The following is a 21,677-nucleotide window of genomic DNA, read 5'->3' as shown; positions in this document are numbered from 1 at the left end:
AGCAAATTTACAGGAAGATTGCTTCCTCCCAGGGTTTGCTACAAAAGGGCTGCTATTAGAGAGACTGCTAGCCAGTGATTGTGGTCTTTCTTTCACAAATTTGTATTTCAACAGTGTTTTATTACCTATTTTCTTCACCCATTTAAAGGGATTGATAGGTCAGGAAAGAAACCTCAGGTTATTAAGAAGTGAAGAAAGGGTTTGAAATGGATTAACAGGGTAATTGGGAACTGACTGTTAGTATCAGAGCATCATTTTATAGCAAATGTTCTTTTTTCCACCTTACTATTTTGTCATATTAATGTTACATGTTCACCATAGAAATACTAGAAAAGGGAATAAGTGAAAAGAAAAGGAAAAAAAATCAGAGTTTCTATCCCCTCGACACTTTTTCCTTTTCAAAAATGTGCATTTAAAATATTTTTCCCTTTTTAACAAAATTACGATTCTTTGATAAATTGTTTTGTAACCTTTTTTTCAGCAACACACTATTAGATCTCTTTCCATTAATAAACATAAATCTCTAGCTTAATGGTTATAATAGTATTTTAATTCTATGGATATGCCATAATTTATTTACCCAGGCCCTTTTGAGGAAATTTTGGTTGTTTCTGTTTTTCACTTTTAAAAACAGTGAACATATTTGTGCACTTGTCCAATTATTTACTTAGAATAAATTCCTAAAATTGGGATTCTGGGTTAAAAGATTTGATTTTGAGGGGAAGTAGAGGAAGTATTAAAATTTTTATCTACTCCCTTACGTTTCTTGTCCCTCTATTTGAATTTTTAAAATCAAAGGACATGATAAAATAGGCCTTTCTCTTCCTTTCACATAATTTCTGCTATGAATTATCTGGAATACTGCTGAATATTTACTATGTGTGACATGACTAGATTCTATTCTGTCCGAGGATTTATAATTTATGTTATACTGAGTGGGGTTTTATAGATACAATCATATGAATATATGTGCACATGTGCTCATGTGTGTCATTGTTCGGTCTTATGGTGTGTGAACTGTGGCTCTGAAGATTAGCTTAAATTGTGCTTTAAAATTGCACCAATTTGTCATTAGCTACCAGATAGCTACAGAAACCCAGAAGTGGAATTCTAGGTGGAATCATAACTCACATGATTTGCTGCCTGGGAAAAGAACTGGAGGTAGAATAGCCATTGGTCAAGAGCATAGACTCTGGAGCCAGGGGAGGCTCAAATCCCAGCTCTTCTGCTTAACTGGGCCAGTTACTCTTTCTCATCAGTAAAATGGGGGTATTTTGAGGATTCTTAAGGTGCTTAGAACAATGCATGACATACATAGTAAGTGCCATATAAATACTTGTTAAAATAAATTTAAAAGTATCCCCGTTAGGTCATGGAGGGAGGCCATAACCCTGGAGGCCGCCATCCAATAAAGCCTCACCAGTTAGTGGTGGGATTTTAGAAGCAGTGGGAAGGGCTTATTGCCAAAAGTCGTCTTCTCTCAGGTTGCTTAATGTTCCACCAGTAGAGAGGTATCTGAGTTAGCCCGACAGGTTTTTTTTAAAAAAACTTACTGTGTTCTTGTGAGATTAAAAAGTACTGGTTAGGCTCAAGTCCCCATTGATGGGCACTTCTACCCCAAATCCCAGGTCCTCCCCTGAAGCAAACTTTGTGACCAATTTGGTGTGTTCTCCTTCCAGACCTCTTTCTGTGCACTTACCTATTATGCATTTATATAGAAGTATGTATAGGGTTTTGTAGGTTCTCCTTACTTTTTTCCTCCCTTCTCTTCATTTTCTTGCAAAAATGGCATATTGTGCAACTTTCTTCTCCTCGGGTCCCTTAAAAGCGTAAATGTGTGCAAGACGTGAGCGGGGCTCCCAGCCCGTGTGAATCACTCTTGCCGTCCTTGTGCCAGCTTCGCAGCAGAGATCCGCTCCGGTGCCCAAAGGAGGAGGTCTGGGGCCCCTCGGCAAAGCCCCTGGGAGAGGGACTGCGGAAAGAGGGGCCCTGGGGCGGACAAGGTGGGCAGCTGCTGCCACTTTACAGTTTGGCTTTCATCAGTAGACAGGGATCGGCCTTTGGGATTCATCCCTGAAAAGGGCTCCCCACCCCTCCCCCGTCCCAAAACAAAAACCCACACAAAGTTTAGCAGGGGGTAGAAAAGGTAAAAGATAGCAATCTTGGATTGAAGCTCCCGAGGTGGAATTTCGAGGGTGCAGGACGAGGAAAGGGACGCAAACAGCAGGGAAGGTGTGAGGCCGAGTAGAGCGGCCGCTCCGGGACACCGCGGTCCAGTGAGCCGAGGGTTCCAGCTCCGTCCTTTAGGACGAGCCCTGCGGAGATAGCCTGGGTGACTCGGCGATTCATATGTAAATATGGGAAGCCGGGGGAAATGCTTGCCCCTCACAAAGGATTCGGGGGGTTGAGGAGCATTCCAGAGCCCCGGGAAGGTCCCACGCCTTCCGCTCACACCCGGACCCACACGTCCGCACGCCGGCAGCCCGGGCGCCGCAGGTACGTCCCGGGGGCGTGGAGCCCGCGCGGGAGGAGTGGGACACGCGGCCTCCTTGTCGCCGCTCCGGGGCACTTGCGACTAGCTGCGAGCTCAGGGATTTTCCCCACCAGCGATAGAGCCAGCTCTCCCGGGCGAGGGAAGCGTGGGTGGCTTTGCTGTGCTTTGAAGTGTGTGATAGAGTTGTGGGAAGCCGTGGGTTGGTGCCTCCCGGCTTAGAACTTCGGGGAGTGAGCCCGGCGATAATGCACTAACCGGAAAGGGGTGGGGGGTCTGGAGAAGGATGGAATCGGGACTGGGGGGAGGAAGGAGGCGGGGAAGAGGAGCAACCATCGCAAAAAAAAAAAAAAAAAAAGTCCACAGTTAATTGTTTTTAGCATGGAAAGTAAATTTGTGCAATAGCCCCAGCTGCTTAACACCTGCAGGGCGTTCTTAGGCTGAAAGTGAGAGCTTGTCTATTGATTGGTCAATACCGGGCCTCAGTTTCCTCCATGTGCTTGCTCATCCCCAGGTTTTATTGTTCTTAGAGAAAAGTAGAATTTTAGAGTCTACACAGGGCATTTTCTACTTGGTGCATTTTACCTTTATCTGGTGCAGCCGGCATTTTCTGGCCCATGGTGGGAAAAGAACTAACTTCTGTTGGGTCATTAACCTTGTTTAATTCACTCAACTCCTCTGCAAAGCAGTTATTATTATCGTTATTTCACAGATGAGGAAATTGAGGCCCAGAGGCAAAAATGGACTTTTCCAGGTCTCCTCAGCTACGTGTCGGGGAAGTGCAAGATTCAAAACCTGCTTCCACTACAGCTGGCTGAGGCTAAAGGCTGCCTAAAATTTTAGAGCAAACTTTTTTCTTAGAATATATATGGAATAAGGGAAAAACAGTTTTACACTTGGAGTAATTTCAAGCCAGATATTTTTTATTGACTTAATCTTTGAAAACTCTTTTTTTAGTATTAATATGTTTGTAAAACCTGAAGTTCACCTGGTATCTTCAGAAACATCTCAGGTTTTGTTAAAATTGCAGATATCCAAGTCCCACCCAGATTTACTGAATCAGAATCTCAGGATTGGTGCCCTGGAAACTGGAATTTAGTGAAAAACATCCCACAGGGGGTTTTAATCACACTAAAGTGTTTTGGATTTTGTTTTTTAAAGGCTGTTCAAGGGCTTCTAAACCCCATCTGCAAAAAAAAAAAAAAAAAAAAGGCACGCTGATAGTTTAAAAGAACTGTTACCATTTATTTTTCAGTCTCTCAATCTGGCTTCCAATTGATGAGTAAGTGCTTGCTGGTACTTTATGCTTTCAGCTGCTATAATTAATAGAACTTTCATTCCCAGGAGAGAATGCAGTCGTTTCCAGGCAGTTTTTAAGATTTGAAGCAAACCAACCCCTGACCTTTTCTAGTTGAGTGAGATTCCAGGCTAGGGTAACAAAATGGTGCAGGATTAAGTACATAGGATTTGAATTTAAGCATATTTAGATTCTAATTCCAGAACTGCCATTTACTCCTACAGAACCTTAGACAAGTTGGTCAACCTCAAAGGCTCGGTTTTCTTATCTATTAAATGACAGTAATACCTGCTTTAAAATTTTGGTGTATTAAATAAGTTCAGGGATATAATCTGTAAAGCATCTGGCATGTGATTGGAATTCAATAAATGTTCTCCCTTTCCAGAGCTTTTTAATCTTATATTTAAACTGAGTTTCTTTTCTCATCTTGCCACTAATGAGACCACATTTAGGACTGAAAGTCTATTTTGAAATCACAATGAAAATTTAAAACAAGGCCATTAAAAATAAATTTTACATATATTACAATTAGAATTTTAACTTAACACTGTGGTGAAATGAGGGTTATGCTTGAAATTTTGCCATTCATTCTACAAAAACACTCAAGATATTTTTCCCATTATATCTTTTTAAACTTTATTTTGGGCCGGGCTCAGTGGCTCATGCCTGTAATCCTAGCACTTTGGGAGGCTGAGGCGGGAGGATTGCTTGAGCCCAGGAGTTGAAGGCTGTAGTGAGCGATGATGATGCCACTGCACTCCAGCCTGGGCAACAGAGTGAGAGACCTTGTCTTAAAAAAAAAAACCAAAAACATATGTACCAGTATTTAACATTTGCCATGTTTTTAATTTCATTCTCTTTTTTCTCCCCCAAACCTCCGCATGTATAGTATTTTTTTCCCCCTGAACTATCTAAGAATATGTTGCGTGTATCATGTCTCTTAGTAAGCTTCGGTGTGTATTTTGTATGACCATGGGTATTCTCTTACATGACCACAATAAATTTGCCATTTTGGGAAATTTAAAATTGATTTACTCATTTATCTAACTTATAGTCTATATTCCAGTTTTATCAGTTGTCCTAGTAATGTCCTTTGTGTCATTCCCCCCGCCCCCCCCCCAAATCAGGATCCAGTTCAGAATCACACATTGCATTTAGTTGTCATCTCTTTAGTTACCTTTAATTGGGAACTGTTCCTCAGGCCTTCTTTGTCTTTGGTGACATTTGAAGAACACAAATCCTCAATTTGTCTGATGTTGCCTCAAGATGCGTTTCACATTATACATTTTTGGCTGCGATACTACATAAGGGATATTATGTTGTTTCCAGACATGACATTTGGAAACACATGATGTGTGTTTGCCTGTTTTTGGTGTGGTTAATTTTGATTACTCAGTTATAGTGTTGTCTGCTTCTCTGATACATAGTCACTATTTTTTTATTTTTGTAATTAATAAGTAATTCAAAACTATGCAGATATTCTGATCATTATCAGACCCCCACCAGCACCAGAATCATCCATTGATGATTCATGCCTGAACCAAGTTTTATTCTGATGGTTGCAAAATAGTGATTTTCTAACTCCATCATTTCTTCTGTTATTTATGAGTTGACACTCTATGATAGAGGTTTCTCTTCACTCCATTTATTTATGTACTTACAGATTCTTATTTTATTCAGTTGAATTGAATATTTCCATTGAATAAAATAAGAATTTTTAATTTCGCCAGGTGCGGTGGCTCACTCCTGTAATCCTAGCACTCTGGGAGGCTGAGGCGGGTGGATCACTCTAGGTCAGGAGTTCGAGACCAGCCTGAGCAAGAGCGAGACCCCATCTCTACTAAAAATAGAAAGAAATTAGCTGGAAAACTAAAAATATATACAGAAAAAATTAGCCGGGCATGGTGGCGCATGCGTGTAGTCCCAGCTACTCGGGAGGCTGAGGCAGTAGGATCGCTTAAGCCCAGGAGTTTGAGGTTGCTGTGAGCTAGGCTGACGCCATGGCACTCACTCTAGCCCCGGCAACAAAGGGAGACTCTGTCTCAAAAAAAAAAAAAAAAAAAAAAAGAATTTTTAATTTCGATACTCAGATTTGGCCATTGGGAGCCTTCAGGCTGCCTCCCGTGTCTTTTTGACATGTCCGCATCATGTAGTTGAGCACTTCTTTACTTTCCTTCCCCTCCAAGCTCATCTATACGTTCCCTGCTCCAGCCCTGGAATTAGCCATTTCCGCAAAGAACCCTGCTTCCTTTTAGTGGAGAATGGTTTTTAGAAACCAGAATCTGGGTTGCACTGGAATTCCCAAATTCTGAGGGAAGGGACGGTGGAAAAGATTTTTGGAGAATAAAATCTGTGAAAGTGTAAATTTCCATAAGTAGTTTGAACATTTGTATTTTTGCTTAAATCTGGGAAAAAATGTTCTTGTAATTTTACTCAGACTTACTAATATATTTACTTACCAAATTTGTAATTGTTTAAGTGGATCTTAAGGAATTTGATAGAAACTAAGCAGAGATTGCTTCAGTGTTGATTTTTTTCTGATTTCTTTAGTGTTTAATGTTGATGCTAAATGAACAAATTCTGTCCCATGTTTATAAATAACTCTCATCCCATGTACCTAAGTAATTGTAAAAGCTAATGACAAGATACATATTTGTTTTCATTTTTAGAATCATGCAGTCTAGTTCTTAGAGGTACTTTTAATTGAAAATACCATTAAAAACTTCATGTGTATAGTAAGTTTGTATCTGTCTTCTAGGACATTTTAAGTGCAAAACCTGCATGTGAGTCTTAAGGATTTTTTTTTTTTTTTGAGACAGAGTCTCACTCTATCACTCTGGGTAGAGTGCAGTGGCATCATCGTAGCTCATTGCAACCTCAAACTCCTGAGCTCAAACAATCTTCCTGCCTCAGTCTCCGAAGTAGCTGGGACTGCCTGGCTAATTTTTCTGCTTTTAGTAAAGACGGGGTTTCTCTCTTGCTCAGGCTGGTCTCGAACTCCTGAGCTCCTCTAGGATTACAGGCATGAGCCACTGCGCCTGGCCTTGATTAAGGTTTTCATAAGGAGAATCTAAACAATTTTTACCTATTTCTTTATACACTAACGTTAATCCACCATCAGAGTGACTGGAAAATGTTAGGCGCTACAGTTACCTAGCTCTCAGATAATTCCTAAGTCTTGGTTTACCCTTAGTTGGCATTATTTTGTGTTCTCCATAATATTTTGTTGAAGTGCTATATCTGTATTTTTCGTTTTCAGCTTGGTATTTCTGCTATTTGAGATCATGGAACAGGTTTTGTATCCGTATGATGTGAAAGCAAGTCTTGGTAAGGCCAGACAGACCCCTTTCAACCTCTCTTGTAAGGAGCTTCTAAACACTGATTTGCTCTCTTAAAACGGGCCAGCTACTCCTTTTTTGGACAAACTCTCAAAATGGTATTGCACAGGCTGGGAAAGTTCTCTCTGTAGGGATGTTTTCCTAAGCACTGTCCCTGTTTAGAACTGACGCGTGCGATCAGATTTCCTGGTGGTCGGCAATAGTGAGATCTTTGGTTCTCAAGGAATGTGTTCTTTTGACTCAAACTGTTGGAAACTCCTGCTTTCACACCCAGAGCTGCTGACCAGTTCTCTTTTCCCTTCTAGAAATGACGCTCCTCTCCTCCCAGTCTTCATCACTGGTGACCCCTCCCGGGTCTGTGTCCACTGAAAACCCAGAGCAGAGGATGCTGGAGAAGAGAGCCAAGGTGGTAGAAGAACTTCTTCAGACGGAAAGAGACTACATTCGGGATCTGGAAATGTGTATTGAGCGGATCATGGTGCCCCTGCAGCAGGCACAGGTGGGAGCTATGGGAGACAGTTAGCTTGACTTGGAACGTGGTCCTCCAAGCCGGAAGCACTAGGATGTGGGAGCTTTCATCACCGAGATTTATTGGGTTTGAAATAAAGGCTGTGACTGTGGCTGCTGCTGCTCTTAATCAAGGGCCCCAACATACGTGTGTCTTCAGCTTAAGCCTTCAGTATCCTGTCACTTGTCAAATCTACTGTTAACCTACCAGACTTACTGCAGTAACTCTCAGGACATTTCCTATCTCTGTGGCTCCTGAAAATGGTTCCAGGAAGTCTGAATTGTGGCTCTGCTGGGAAGGTTGTGTGATAATACAACAAAGTCTCAGGGTAAGGGTTCCCTGGCTCTAGTCTCTGATCATACAGAGTTTTGTTTGGGGAACCCGTACCAACATGTGCATGGGCTTTTCTAGGTGCTGGATAGTAAGGAAAGGGTAACAGTATCCCAGGGATTTACAGCCTTTATTGCTTGTTACTTGACCAACTGGGCTTGGCTTCAGTTATACTCTTGGAACCTTTTTGTGCCCAAGTATTTCTGTAGCCAGTGGGCAGTGCCATCAAATGGGTGCTGGTGGCAGTTTGTCTCCCAGTGTATTTATAAACCAAACTGGTTCCATAGTCACTTTACTAAGATGCTGGTCAGGAGAGCAGAGAGTACTTGGATCAAGGACAAAGGGTGACACTAAAGATAACGTTGGATGTTTCTATTCTAGAAACTTTGAGAAAGTGAGTGAAGAAAATGACCTTGAGCAATTTTTGTACGATCCTTGAGATATTCCTAATGCGAATGATATGCCATTGGTTTCATTTCCATGCATTTTTATGTTTTATTTCCCTTTCTCAGCTACCAAACATTGACTTTGAAGGACTTTTTGGAAATATGCAGATGGTGATTAAAGTCTCAAAGCAATTATTGGCTGTTCTGGAAGTCAGCGATGCTGTAGGTATGAGCCCCTGCCATTGTTTCAGAAGGGTGAGGGGAAGGGGCCTTCCTGATACTGAGTAGTTATGCTAGGAAAATGCAGTTTTACTTACTTAGTTCAGAGGTTATTTGACCCCCTGCTGCTGTTTGTATCTCACATTGCTTTGAGATGATATAGGATGTTAGCAACGGTACAGTGTTTTTCAGACCGATGGTTGCAACCTGTTACTAGGTCATGAGATCATTTCAGTGGTTTGCACCCAGTACATATTTTTCCATAAAATAAAATAGAAAATATCAGAATGTATTTTAAGCAATAAGTATAATTACTGTTTTTTGAAACTTTTATTTCCATTCCACATATATATATATTTGTGTGTGTATATACACACATGCCAAGTCATGATTTAAAATGTATTTATGTGGGTCATTGTCAAGAATATTTTTAAAACATTCATCTAGTTCATACACACAAGGAAACTTATTGGCTGTCTATTGCTGAGTAATGAATTACACTGAAACTTAGCAACCTAAAATGTTAAACACCTATTACCTCACGGATTCTTTTGGTCAGGAATCTGGAAGCGCCGTAGCTGGGTGGTTCTGGCTCCGGGGCTCTCATGAGGCTGGAGTCAGGCTGTTGGCCTGGGCCCAAGGATCTGCCTCCAGCAAAGCTCACTCAGCTCTTCAGGCCTCAGTTCCTTGTCATGTGAGCCTCTCTGTGGACTCTGCTCAGAACATGACATGAGTCCTGAGCCACCCAGAGTGAGCTGCCTGAGACAGGAGCTGCAGCATCTTCTACAACCTGATGTCAGAAATGACAGAGCGTCACTTCTGCCATATTCTACTGTCATAGAAACCAGCCCTGGTACGGCATGGGAGGAGATGGCCCATTATTTTGCTATTTTATTGGAATCAAGTTACAAGATGCTGCCACAGTTCCAGCCATCCCACTACACATGCAGCCAAAGGAAAAAGTGACCCCCGTGTCATTTTAAGAGTTGGCAAACCTTTTCCAGAGCTCCTCCATCAGATTTCTCCTTATGTCTCATTGGCCAGAACCGGTCACATAGATTCTGTAGGTCACATAGCCTACATTGATGGCTAGAAGAGGGAATGGGGTTGAGACGTTGGTTTAGACTGGGCAGTGTTTACCTGACTCATCTGGGAGAAGAGTAGACAGAGCAACAAAACCAGAGCTCTGCCCCCTGCGCTCTGTAGGAGTGCAACACGGCCAATGTTCCTACACACCCTCTCAAGATACGCCAAGCTGGGTCTCAGTTTTTCCCTACAACAGCCCTCTGAGGTCTAGCTGCTCTCAATCTTATTTTGTAGATGAGATAGCTGAGACTTTAGAGAGAAGGTAATTTGCCCCGGGTCTCGTGGCTAGTAATCAACGGGACTGTGTTCAAACTCGGGTCTTTCTGTCGTCCAGGCTCACGTCATGAGCCTCTATACAGAGTAGAGCTGTGTGTCTCGCACTTTCTGGGATGGCTAGAGAAAGCAAAGCCTGGAGTCCTTGCTCTCGGCCTAACTAGAGAGGTGAGGGAGGTTGAGGAAGGAGAAGCACACATTGAGTTGAGCTGAAGGAAGTCATGGTGACCCAGTTTTAATGTAATGATAAAGCATAAAAGCCAATGTATAAGATTTTATAAGCCATTTGAGATAGGTATGTGTAGGTCTTTTATTTGAATTATAAAAGAAATGGTAGAAATTTGGCTGGTATCTAAAAGGGGTTAATTATTAAGCAATTACTCATTTTTCTTCCAATTTATTTTATTAGCTGTTGTTACATTCAGGGCTGTCAGCTTCCCCAGGGGTGATGTCTCTAGTCCAGTTCCTGTCAGAGATGAGTCTTAGATGCCATCTGATGTTCAAGCGGTTTATTCTCATAGTCCTCTTAGAAGGCGGATAGCAGGAACAGGCTGGAGGTGTGGGGCGGATGCTGTCAGGGTCAGGTGACCACCTGCCTAGGCCGGTGTCTGTCCAGAGACCATTCTCAGGGTGTGGGGAGATCCTTCCCCCTTTTTTATACCAGCATTCAGTCTGGGTCAGTTATCAAGTATCTGTTTCACAAAGGCAGTTCTAGCTATTCTTGTAAAAGTCAGCTTTGTTTTAAGGCTTGTGAGAGTTGCATCAGTGCTGAGGTGGTCTTGTCACCTGGAAAACCCTGGCCGGGTTACACACTGCTAAGTGACACATAGCATGGGCCTTGCAAGGCCTTGCAGTGGGCCTCCTGGCTACCATTAATCTTATCTCCATAATCCCATCCCTGTAAGATCTGTGTTTATGTTTTCTTCTTCTCTTCTTGTCCTACATGAAACAAGGAATTAGGTAGCAGACTTAGGTATGTTGAAAACACTTATGGAAAAGTGGTGGAGAGTTCTAGGAACGGAAAGGCCCGGGACCGAGGCAGAGGACTAGCGCCGCAGAGGAGAAAGGCGGGCGGTGCAGTAAATGCATGGGGGAAGCCGAGGCCACTCGAGCACACTGTGTGGGATGGCTCCAGTCTCCACCAGAAGGCCAGGCAGTGCGTTCAGTGGGGAATTAATAAAGGACAAGATTTTGGACATCTAATAAGGTTCTGAGAAGTTGGAGAAAGGCAAGTTAAAGCTTTGTGGAACCACTGAGTTAGAGGATGAGCAGGAAGCACCGGGGGCTCCGGGTATGCCATAGTAAGGTGGAAAGGGCTGGCTTTTATGTTATCGTAAGCACGTCCCACAGAAAGAAGTGTTTTACATAATGACCCAGGATACATGTTTTTGTATGTATGTCCGTGCTTAGTTTTACTATGTCTAGTGTTTTCTGATATTTTGTTTTCTATTCCATTTTATTTCATCAAAAAAGTTCGGATCATGGGCCATTAAGTAAATTTCATGACCCACAGTTTGAAAAACACCGGAGATTAAGGTGTAGCTTGGCTAGTTTGTAGTTGACGTGGACTAGTCACCACCAGGGTGAGTGAAGAGCAGCGAATTGAGGGGTGTGAATAATCATCCGTCTGATAGAGAACGTTCTAAGAATGTAGGTAAGGAACAGGAAAACCCGCAAGAGAATAAGGCAGGCAAATGTAGGATGGTGAAACGAGGTAAAGAAGACATTGGCGAAGCCAGGCGGGGTGGCGCGTGCCTGTAATCCTAGCACTCTGGGAGGCCGAGGTGGGAGCATTGTTTGAACCCAGGAGTTTGAGGTTGCTGTGAGCTAGGCTGACGCCACTGCCCTCTACCCCGGGCAACAGAGTAAGACTCTGTCTCCAAAAAAAAAAAAAAAAACAAAGACATTGGTGGCAGGGATTCCAGAGTGGCTGTGAAGATCAAAAAGGAGGCAGCCCCACTCCCGTCACCATGACTACAAGGTTACAGGAGCAGACAAGGTGGCATGAGGTGATGTTTATGGAAAAAAGGAAGTTTTTCTTAAAGAAACCGTAATTAAGAAAATTAAGTGGAAACAGATTTACGCAAGAATAGGGACCTCTGTAGGACACAGCAGAGAGCACGGGCAACACCACGGAGAAAGGGATGGGGTTCCGTGCGGGGCCGTGCACATCGCAGCTGGTGGGAGTGGTTGCAGAGGAAGCCGTGAGCAGGATCGTATTTGAGGGAGAACCAGGATGAGAGGACTTTTCTGGGAGCACCACAAGATGAAGAAGGAAGGATCGAGTCTACTGAGGGAAGGAAGGAAGGGCAAGAGGAAGAACCAATTGTTTGTTTGTGTGAAATAGGGTCTCACTCTGTCACCTAGGCTGGGTTCAAGCAATCCTTCCGCCTCAACCTCCACAGTAACTGGGACTACAGGCACGTGCTACTATGCCCGGCTCATTTATTTTTGGTAGAGATGGGGTCTTGCTAGGTTACTCAGGCTGGTCTTGAATGCCTGGCCCCAAGCGATTCTCCTGCCTCAGCTTCTCAAAGTGCTGGGTTTACAGGAATGAGCCACCACACCTGGCCTGTTTTTACTAATTTCTAACTAAAACTTTACATTTGTTATCAGGACTAAACCACATAGTATTAGCAGTACCTGTGACCGTCACCAGCTGCAGTCACATGTTCCTATCATCTTAGGTTGTTGCAGATATCATGAAATTTCAATAATACTCAACCAGAAGCAAACAGTGTTACCAGTGTATGTCACTCATCATACTGTGAAAGTGTAGGGAGGATTGGATTCATTGCTGCATTTGGTTACCTAGTGACTTATAAGGAAGTACATGTTATTAAATCACAGATTGGGGATTTTTTTATATTATAGATATTTTAATATCATACATGTTATTTATAGTCATATGTATTTCATTTATGCATAAGGAAAAAGTTAGAAACCGCTGCTGTAGAAGGAGCCTTCTTTAATTTTCCCTGGAGATGAGAAAGTGAGGTGATCCCTATGGGGTCCTGACCACACGCCTGCAGGGACAGCGCTTGCAGATGCCTTGCTCTGCCTACCTAGGAAGGGACTGGAGACTCTGTTTCAGGGACCAGCTGTGTGTGTGTGTTTGTGTTCTAAAAAATAAACACACAGATGACATGGTTCCCTAAATTTTGCTTTATATGATTACAACTTTAAGCTATTACATGGAAGTTTCTTATTAATTTGATGGATACCCTTATTTCTTACAATAAATAGGATTTAATTGCTACTAAAGTTTGGCTACGTACCTTGTATTTAGGCTGCCGAGAAGAAAGTTACTCAGAACACTGTATGTTTGTGTACATTCCAAAGGACCTGTGTTTCTTGATCACCGGGATGAGCTTGAGGGCACGTACAAGGTTTATTGCCAGAATCATGACGAGGCCATTTCACTGCTGGAGATCTATGAGAAGGATGAGAAGATCCAGAAGCATCTTCAGGACTCCTTGGCAGATCTTAAGTAGGCGTTTCCAACACTTCATTTCCACCGTAGCTCTTTAGTTCTGCCCTTTAGAAGTCACCCTGTGTGTACATGTGGACTTTCTATGACATCTATCTGCCTTATTTTAAACATAAATGATATATGTCCTGTTATGTAACTTGTCCTTTTCACGTTATGTATCATGGAATTCTTAAGTGCTTCCTGCTTGTATTTTTGTCTATTTAAATCACTTTTATGTATATATACAGAGCATTAAGTTAGCATTTTCAGATAAGCAGCAGCTAGGAAGATAGTCTGGGCCAAGTGAATAACAGCACAGGTGAGGAGACCAAGTACAACCATTCTTGACATCAGGTGTGATTCTTCTGGTCTCAGGGAGGCAAGTTCTAAAGGTATAATGTATGGATAAGTGGATCAAAGTAAAGTTTGGAGCTTACTAACTTTTTTTAGATATGCCACCATTGACATAATTTCCTTCTCATCCCATGTGATTTTTGTTTGCCTAACTAACAGGTATGTTCTGAGAAGAATGTGAAAATCAGCATGTCTCTAATAAGCTGTCTCTTTTCTTTCCCTGCCCACTGCCCTGTAGGAGCCTGTACAATGAATGGTAAGTTCTGTTGCTACTTGATGCAGGAACTTGTTTCTTCAGTGGATTTTTCCTGACCTTTAAAAGACTGACTGTATCTTCTTCCTTTGTAGATAAACCTAGAAGTAGGCTCACCTTGCTGTATTTTTTTCATAGCACCTTATCACCATGTTTGTTGCCTGTCGTCTTCCCCCATGGCAGGGACTTTTAACCATCACTATGAGATCCCTAGCACTTAGAACAGTACCTGATATTGACTAGATGCCTAGTAAATATTTGTTGAATGAATGAAATTAGAAAGTAGGGTAAAAGAACAGAGCTGTACTTAAGAACAACAAACACACAAGCACTGTATTATTGATAGCTGACTGTAGTCTTTTTTTTTCTTCTTTTATAGGGGATGCACAAATTATATTAACCTGGGCTCCTTCCTCATCAAACCAGTGCAGAGGGTAATGCGTTACCCACTGTTGCTGATGGAGCTGCTGAATTCGACCCCAGAATCCCACCCAGATAAAGTGCCTTTAACTAATGCAGTCCTTGCAGTCAAGGAAATCAACGTTAACATTAACGAATATAAACGTCGAAAGGATCTGGGTAAGAAAAGCATAATTGCTGAAAAGGAGGTATGCCCTTTGAGATTGCTTTCCTTCTCAGAAGAATTATTCATAATTAGGCTGGGCATGGTGGCTCACACCTGTAATACCAGCACTTTGGGAGGCCAAGGCAGAATGGTCATTTGAGCCCAGGAGCTCAAGACTAACCTGGGCAACACGGCAAGACCCTGTCTCTACAAAAAAATAATTAAAAAATAAGCTGGGTGTGGTGGCACACTCCTGTAGTCCTAGCTACATGGAAGGCCGAGGCAGGAGGATCACTTGAGCCCAGACATTCAAGGTTGCAGTGAGCTGTGATCACATCATAGCACTCTACCCAGGGTGACAGAGTGAGACCCTGTCTCAAAAAATAAATGAATGAATGAAGGAATTACTTCTCCAGAGTTGGACAAGATGGTAGGTAGACTAGGGCTGAGATGAAGAAATGATAGTAGAATTTGGGGGAAATGTGATATGAAAAAAAGGGCAGAAACAATAACAAAAGCACAACTGTGGACTATTAGAAATAGGCATCTGAGGTAGGAAGACAGGTTTGAGAATGGTTGATTAGAAGAGTTCAAGCTTGGGAGATTCCCCTGTCAGGTCATTTAGGGTACTCGTTTCCAGTCCATGCTCAGATTTGTTTTCTCCACATGTCTTACTACCTCCACTAGAGTTAGCACTTTCTGTGTTTTTTAAGAAAACCCCAGTTTGCCCATCTCTCTGGATCCCACCATTCCTGCCTACCCCAGTGACCTGCCTCCCCGGCACGAGCCCCTCCTCACATGCCCTCCCAATGCCGTTTGGTCCATCCACTCCTCCTCCTTTACAACACAGAATGAACTGAGCCTTTTTTTCTCTTCCATCAAATCTCTTTTCAAGGCCCTAATTTGAGCACTCAGTGGGTTACAGCATGGAGACTGTGCTAAACTGGCTTATTCATATCCTCAGGAATCTGTAATATAGTATAACCTCTTTGTCTTTCTGCTCCTTTCCACAGTTTCATCTATAGTTATCTAAAACCATTACCTTTGTCTTTTACTTCAGCCACGTACCCACATCAGCATGGGATGGTGCCTGTGGCTCCTAAAGCTCTCTGGCCATCCAGCCCCTCCCGTTGGCTCTTCTGCAGCAGGGTGTGCCTTTTTGCTGCCACCCGGTCTTCCGCTTGGTGCCCTTCTCCTTTTATCTCTGGGCCATTTTGCAGAGGGTGTCTAATGGATGGCATGGAAGTTAATCAGACACTGCTCTATAGCATTTTACTATGTGACAGAGACCATTGGGTATGAGTGTCTTATTTCTACATGAAACCTTTTAAGATGGTCTTATGAGGCAAGTATTATTTTCTGCTTTTTACTGAAGAGGAAAATGAGGCTCAAAGAAGTAAAATGGCTTATTTAAGGCCAGACCTTGAAGAAGCAGCAGACCCAGGCTCTGGACTCAGAGGTCCTTGACTCCAGATCTTATGTTCTTTCCCTCGAACCTCTGCCACCCTCCCTCCTCCACCTTAGCCCTCCTCCCAGCTGCTCACGGTGCCTCTCCGCTGTGCCTCAGATATCATACCGTATTATTATTTGGATTAATGTTTTGTCTGCCTAGTCGTAAGCTCATTGAAGATGAGCACCAGCCCCAGTGTGGGTTGTTAGTCTCGTTTCGTACTCACTTTATAATAGATCCATGCTCAGGAAAGTGATTTTTCCATTCACTCCCTAGTCCTCAAGTACCGGAAGGGTGATGAAGATAGCCTTATGGAGAAGATTTCCAAACTGAACATCCACTCCATCATCAAGAAATCCAACCGAGTTAGCAGTCACCTGAAGCACCTCACTGGCTTTGCACCCCAGGTGAGATCCCTGCGCTGGAAGGCTCAGCGCCTGTTTGACAGCTTCTTGGGGCTCCACGGGGCAGCCCGTCTGGCGTCCATGGGTGTGGTTCCCTCTTAGGCCTCCTCTGGTTTTGCTCAGCTGGTGGACGTGGGCCTGCAGCTACTAACAGTGTGACTCCACCCCCAGCCCTGCGTTTGGGCCTTGGTGAGCTGCTTATAATGTGTACAAAGGCAAATTAGGAGGCCACGTTAGTCAGCATATAATATTGTGGTTTCCAACACACCTAAGAAGCTTAAAATCTATTTGGGAAGAGAGAACTAAAATTGTAGACATATTAAGCTAGAAGGGATTTAAGAGATCACCTAGTTGGATACCTTCTGTTACAAATAAGTGTAAGAGATCCATTTGAAAAACAGTTTATCAACAATGCTGAGAGTTGACCTGAAGTCTCCAGATATCATTCTATACCATGCATACATGATACGATTGATGGAAAATACGAGCCAAAAAATAGTTAGTTGCTAAGGTTTGCACTTTGTTTTCTAAATGTTGTTGTATTTAGAAAAACAAGAGCTCCATGAGAGTGAGCTCATGTTGGCCTGAGATTTAATCTGAGCCTTCCAGGAAGAGGATAGGTTTGGCACAGGGAGAGGGGAGGGCCTGCCAGGCAGGGGATCCTCTCAAGGGATGCTCCTGAGGTCAACAGAAGTGGCAGTGCCAGGAATGGTGAAGAGGGCAGTGTGGCCAGAGCAGAGGTCTGCATCAGGAGCAGAGGGAAAGAAGGTTTGAAGGTAGGAAGGCCTGTGTGTATTCTGGAGGTGTTTCAAAGCCACCTAGCAGTGTTCAAACTCAATTCAGTATGATCCAGGGAAACATCAGAAATTTAAAATTGGAATTGAAGATGCTTTTAAGAGAGCTACTTTTGCCACTAAGATAGATTGAGGGAGAGTCCAAATTTGCTGACAGCATTTGTTTATTTTGAACAGATAAAAGATGAAGCGTTCGAAGAAACAGAAAAGAACTTCCGAATGCAAGAAAGATTGATTAAGTCTTTTATCCGAGACCTGTCTCTCTACCTCCAGCATATCCGGGTGAGCGTGGACGTCACCCTCGTTAGAATCACGTATGGTGTAATTCTGACCCCTGTCCGGTTCATCCATCGTGTTGTTTAATTAGTGCTGAGCAATCCTGACTCAGAACCATAATGCCACCACGTAGTTTTTACTGGGATTCCTATAGGCCATATAAAAGTTAACACATTGACTGCCACACTAGAAAAAGAATTTTTCCCTGGGGTTGTGGTGTTTTATTAAAACAAAATGATCCTTTCTCATTTGTTATTTTGTATTGTTTTCTGTGCATGAGTTATATGCAAGGCAATCCACATTTTTAGAATTAAATTGTCATTATTAATTGTAACAATAAGAACATCAACAAGTAAGATTTTCATGAACCAACTGCAGGGTTTTTCTTCATGAGGCCCTGGGCTCCAAACTAACCTGAGTTAAATACAACTCACATGGCGGTCAGTGTGTTAAACAACATTTAGCAGATCAACGCCGTGGTATTTATTTTACAGTGGCTCAGCTCTTTCCTCCCTCCTTTCAGTCTTCATCACCCTTCCCCCCACATACCTTTTCTTAAGTCTCCTCTACCCAATGATGTAAGAAGCACTTGCTACAGTTTGTTTTGTCAAAACCCCTTTGAAGATTGAGTATTGAATACAGCAGGAAAGAGAAAAGAGTAAGAAGCAGTGGATGAGATGGTAAGAGTAAGAGAATATTCCAGTGGAAGCGTGCTTTCTGATCATCTTAGCTCCCAGTTTATTAAGTTGCTATACACGAGGCCTCTAAAGTTGTTAGAACTGTAGGTAGCTTTGGAGAACTGGAGAAGCCAAGAAGATGAGGCGGGCCTGGGTCTTTGCTAGCCTCAGGCAGTGCTGTCTTCATGAAGTCAGAACCAGGACTAGAATCCTTTCTGTTCTTATCTCTAATTTCTCTATGGATTTAATAGAATGGTATAAGTATACCCTATTCCCCTGTCCCCTTACACACGAAAATCTGATCTTACAAAATAATTTTCTTTAAAAGAGATTCTTTGGGCTGGGTGCAGTGGCTCATCCCTATAATCCTAGCACTCTGGGAGGCCAAAGCAGGAGGATTGCTCAAGGTCAGGAGTTCGAGAACAGCCTTAGCAAGAGCAAGACTCCATCTCTACTAAAAATAGGAAGAAATTAGCTGGACAATTAAAAATATATAGAAAAAATTAGCCAGGCATGGTAGCGCATGCCTCTAGTCCCAGCTACTTGGGAGGCTGAGGCAGAAGGATTACTTAAGCCCAGGAGTTTGAGGTTGCTGTGAGGTAGACTAATGCCACGGCACTCTGGCTTGGGCAACAGAGCAAGATTCTGTCTCCAAAAAAAAAAAAAGAAAGCTGGACAGATGAGTACCGCATGAATTAAATGAGCATCAGAAGAGAGAAATCGTCTTGAAGCTTGCCTTTCTTTGCTGTCACGACATAAAGGCAAACCATTTCTACAACGTATGGTTATGTGATGAAAAATGGATTCTGTTTGCAATCACAAGCATTCGGCACAGGGGTTGGATAAAGATGAAGTGCCGAAACACAGTCTAAAACCAAATATTCATCAAAAAAAAAAAACTAGTGGTGTCTGTTTGGTGATCCAGCACTAGTATTATCCCCTACGGCTTCATGAAACCTGGTCGATGGATTACAGTGGATGTCTACTGCAAGCAATTGGATGAAATGATGAGGATGCTTGTGATTAAGCAGCTGAGATTGGTCACTAGAGACAGGCCAATCCTCTTGCAAGACAATACTCGACCACATGTCGCACAAGAAGAATAACTCCAGAAAGTACCTTCTCAGGGTGGGAGATGGACAGACTGTGGAGTTTGATGTTGTTGAAGGAGAAAAGGGCGTGGAGGCAGCAAATACCACAGGCGCTGGTGGAGTTCCAGTTCAGGGCAGTGCAGATGCGGCAGACCATAACCATTCTGGATGCTATCCATGTTGCAGGGTCCTCCATGCGATTGCCAGCAGAATTATCAGAATAGTGAGAGTGGGGGGAGAGAACAAGGGATCATTGATTGACAATGTTTGTCTGAAAAAGAAAACTAAAAACAAAAATAAAAAATAAAAAGAACGAGGGATCAGAGAATGTTGAAGGCCAGCCAGCCCCAACAACGCCGGCCCTACTGCAGGCAAAGGTTCCACCTTACCACATGCGGAGACCCTGCGGGCGCTGACCACAGTCTTCCAACCCTCCTGTGCAGGGAGGAGTGGTGGAGGGTGCTGACTACCAGGGTGCAGGAGAACAAGGTAGACCAGTAAGACAGAACATATATCGGGGTTACAGACCACGATTCTGCAGGGGCCCTCCATGCCAAAGACAGCGCAGAGAGGACAGCAATGAAGAGGATAAAGAGAATCAAGGAGACGAGACCCAAGGTCAGCAGCTGCCTCAGTGTGGTACCGCCACAACTTCAGTTACCAATGCAGCTGCCCAGAAAACCCTAAAACACAAGATGGCAAAGAGACAAAAGCATCCGACCCACTAGTTGAGAATTTGTCTGCTCCCGAGGCTGAGCAGGCGGGGCTGAGCAAATGCCGGCTTGCCATCCCTACGCCATCTGGTTTAGTCATCCAACAAGAAGAAATGAATATGAAATTCCAGCAATAAGAGATGCACGAAAGATTGGAGCTGAAGACCTTAAGTGCTTGCTATTTGCCCATTGACCACACAACTAGAACTATCTGCATTATCTGTGCAGCATGGAGTTTTTTATTATTTTTACCTAAATACATCTTTTTTGGTAATAACTAATGTGTTTTTTTAAAAAGCCCATTTTTTTCTCAATACGCCTTTAAGGGTTTTTAAATTGTTTCCTACCTAATCAAGTTGAGATTTTTAAGAACTTCATTTTTAATTGGTAATAAAAGTTTACAACTTGATTTTTCTAAAAAAAAAAAGTCTATTGATTATAAGCACCTGTTAATAAAGATCTTAAATAATTAAAAAAAAAATTGGGGCATGAGCCAGGTGTGGTGATACGCACCTGTAGTCCCAGCTACTCAGGAGGCAGAGGCAGGAGGATTGCCTGAGCCGAAGAGTTCAAGGTCAGCCTGGGCAATGTAGCAAGACCCCATCTCTAAAAACAAACAAAAAAATCCAACATTGGGGCAACTATAAAGTGTATTCCTTTGTCTGGCCACTTCTTAAGACTTTCTCCCACAATCCCTCTAATTCTGATAACCTCTGTTGGCTGTTTTCTCCCTGTGTTTCTCAGTGCATAGCAAGTTTATACCTGAGCTCCCAACCCTTAAAAGTCTCATCTCTGTAGCAATGGCGGATAGCATTTTGAGGTGGGACTTATGTAACCTTGACAGCCATCTGATGGATGGGTCAGTTTGGTTCTGACTGCTGACATTAAAAATTAAGAGAATATGTTGAACAGTTTTGTCACTGACATAAAATGGAAAGCCCTGCCAAATAATACAGTTGGATCCATTGACTAATAGAGTACCAGCAAGACCATAAGTTGAGGGACATTGACTACATAATCTGGTATCTACGTTGGCATAGGGGGCTATTTTGGGACTTTACAACTTTCGTTTAAAAGAAATTAAGAGGACATCCTGTTTCACGTTAGGTCACCCCCTTGAGAGGAATTAGGAATATTCCCCAGTTTATCTTTCTGACTAAGCACTGGCTTTAAATGTACTAGAGACAAGACTTAAGGACAAAGGTCTAAAAATGTTATAAAAATAAAATATCACACCAATCAGCGTATGAGACACTGATGGTTTTAGCTTAGGGACTCTGTTTACCCTTGAGATATACTAATGTAGTATTTATTTAGATTTTATTTGTGTTAATATCAAAATAATGGACATTCTCTAAATTTAAACTAAAAAAGGCAAAGCCCAGCATCATGTGAGGTATCCAAAGAAAATCCCAAGAAGTCCAGCTTGGGATTCAAACTGTCGTGATCAGTCAGCGGGAGCTGACTGTGTAGCCACTCACCTACTCAGCAGAGAGGAAAGAGCCCTCGGGAGTCCCAGAGTCAGGTGACCCATCAGGGGGGTGATTATCAGAGGGTGCTGGGGCCATTGTCTTTGAGAACGTGATGGCGTGAGCCAAGACTTGAGCAAGGAGAGGTGATTGGTCATAATCTCGTAGGAATCATCTTGGTTCTAATTTGACATTGACTTTTTGGTGAATTAAGAAACCCTCACATTAGGG

General features: G+C 42.8%; 1 protein-coding gene across 1 annotated transcript in view; it reads left to right on the top strand.

Moving 5' to 3' along the window:
* DNMBP (dynamin binding protein) overlaps positions 1–21,677 on the top strand; it is a 41,770-nt gene that overhangs the window by 10,466 nt on the left and 9,627 nt on the right. The window contains exons 2-8 of the mRNA XM_069460517.1: positions 7,432–7,625; positions 8,477–8,576; positions 13,271–13,418; positions 13,993–14,010; positions 14,387–14,586; positions 16,299–16,429; positions 17,398–17,502. Of these exons, the coding sequence (XP_069316618.1) occupies positions 7,432–7,625; positions 8,477–8,576; positions 13,271–13,418; positions 13,993–14,010; positions 14,387–14,586; positions 16,299–16,429; positions 17,398–17,502 (896 nt within the window). The remainder of the gene's footprint in view (positions 1–7,431; positions 7,626–8,476; positions 8,577–13,270; positions 13,419–13,992; positions 14,011–14,386; positions 14,587–16,298; positions 16,430–17,397; positions 17,503–21,677) is intronic.

This window comes from Eulemur rufifrons, chromosome 28 (assembly GCF_041146395.1).
Source record: "Eulemur rufifrons isolate Redbay chromosome 28, OSU_ERuf_1, whole genome shotgun sequence".
Taxonomy (NCBI): Eukaryota; Metazoa; Chordata; class Mammalia; order Primates; family Lemuridae; genus Eulemur; species Eulemur rufifrons.
This window is presented reverse-complemented; position numbering and strand designations above follow the sequence as displayed.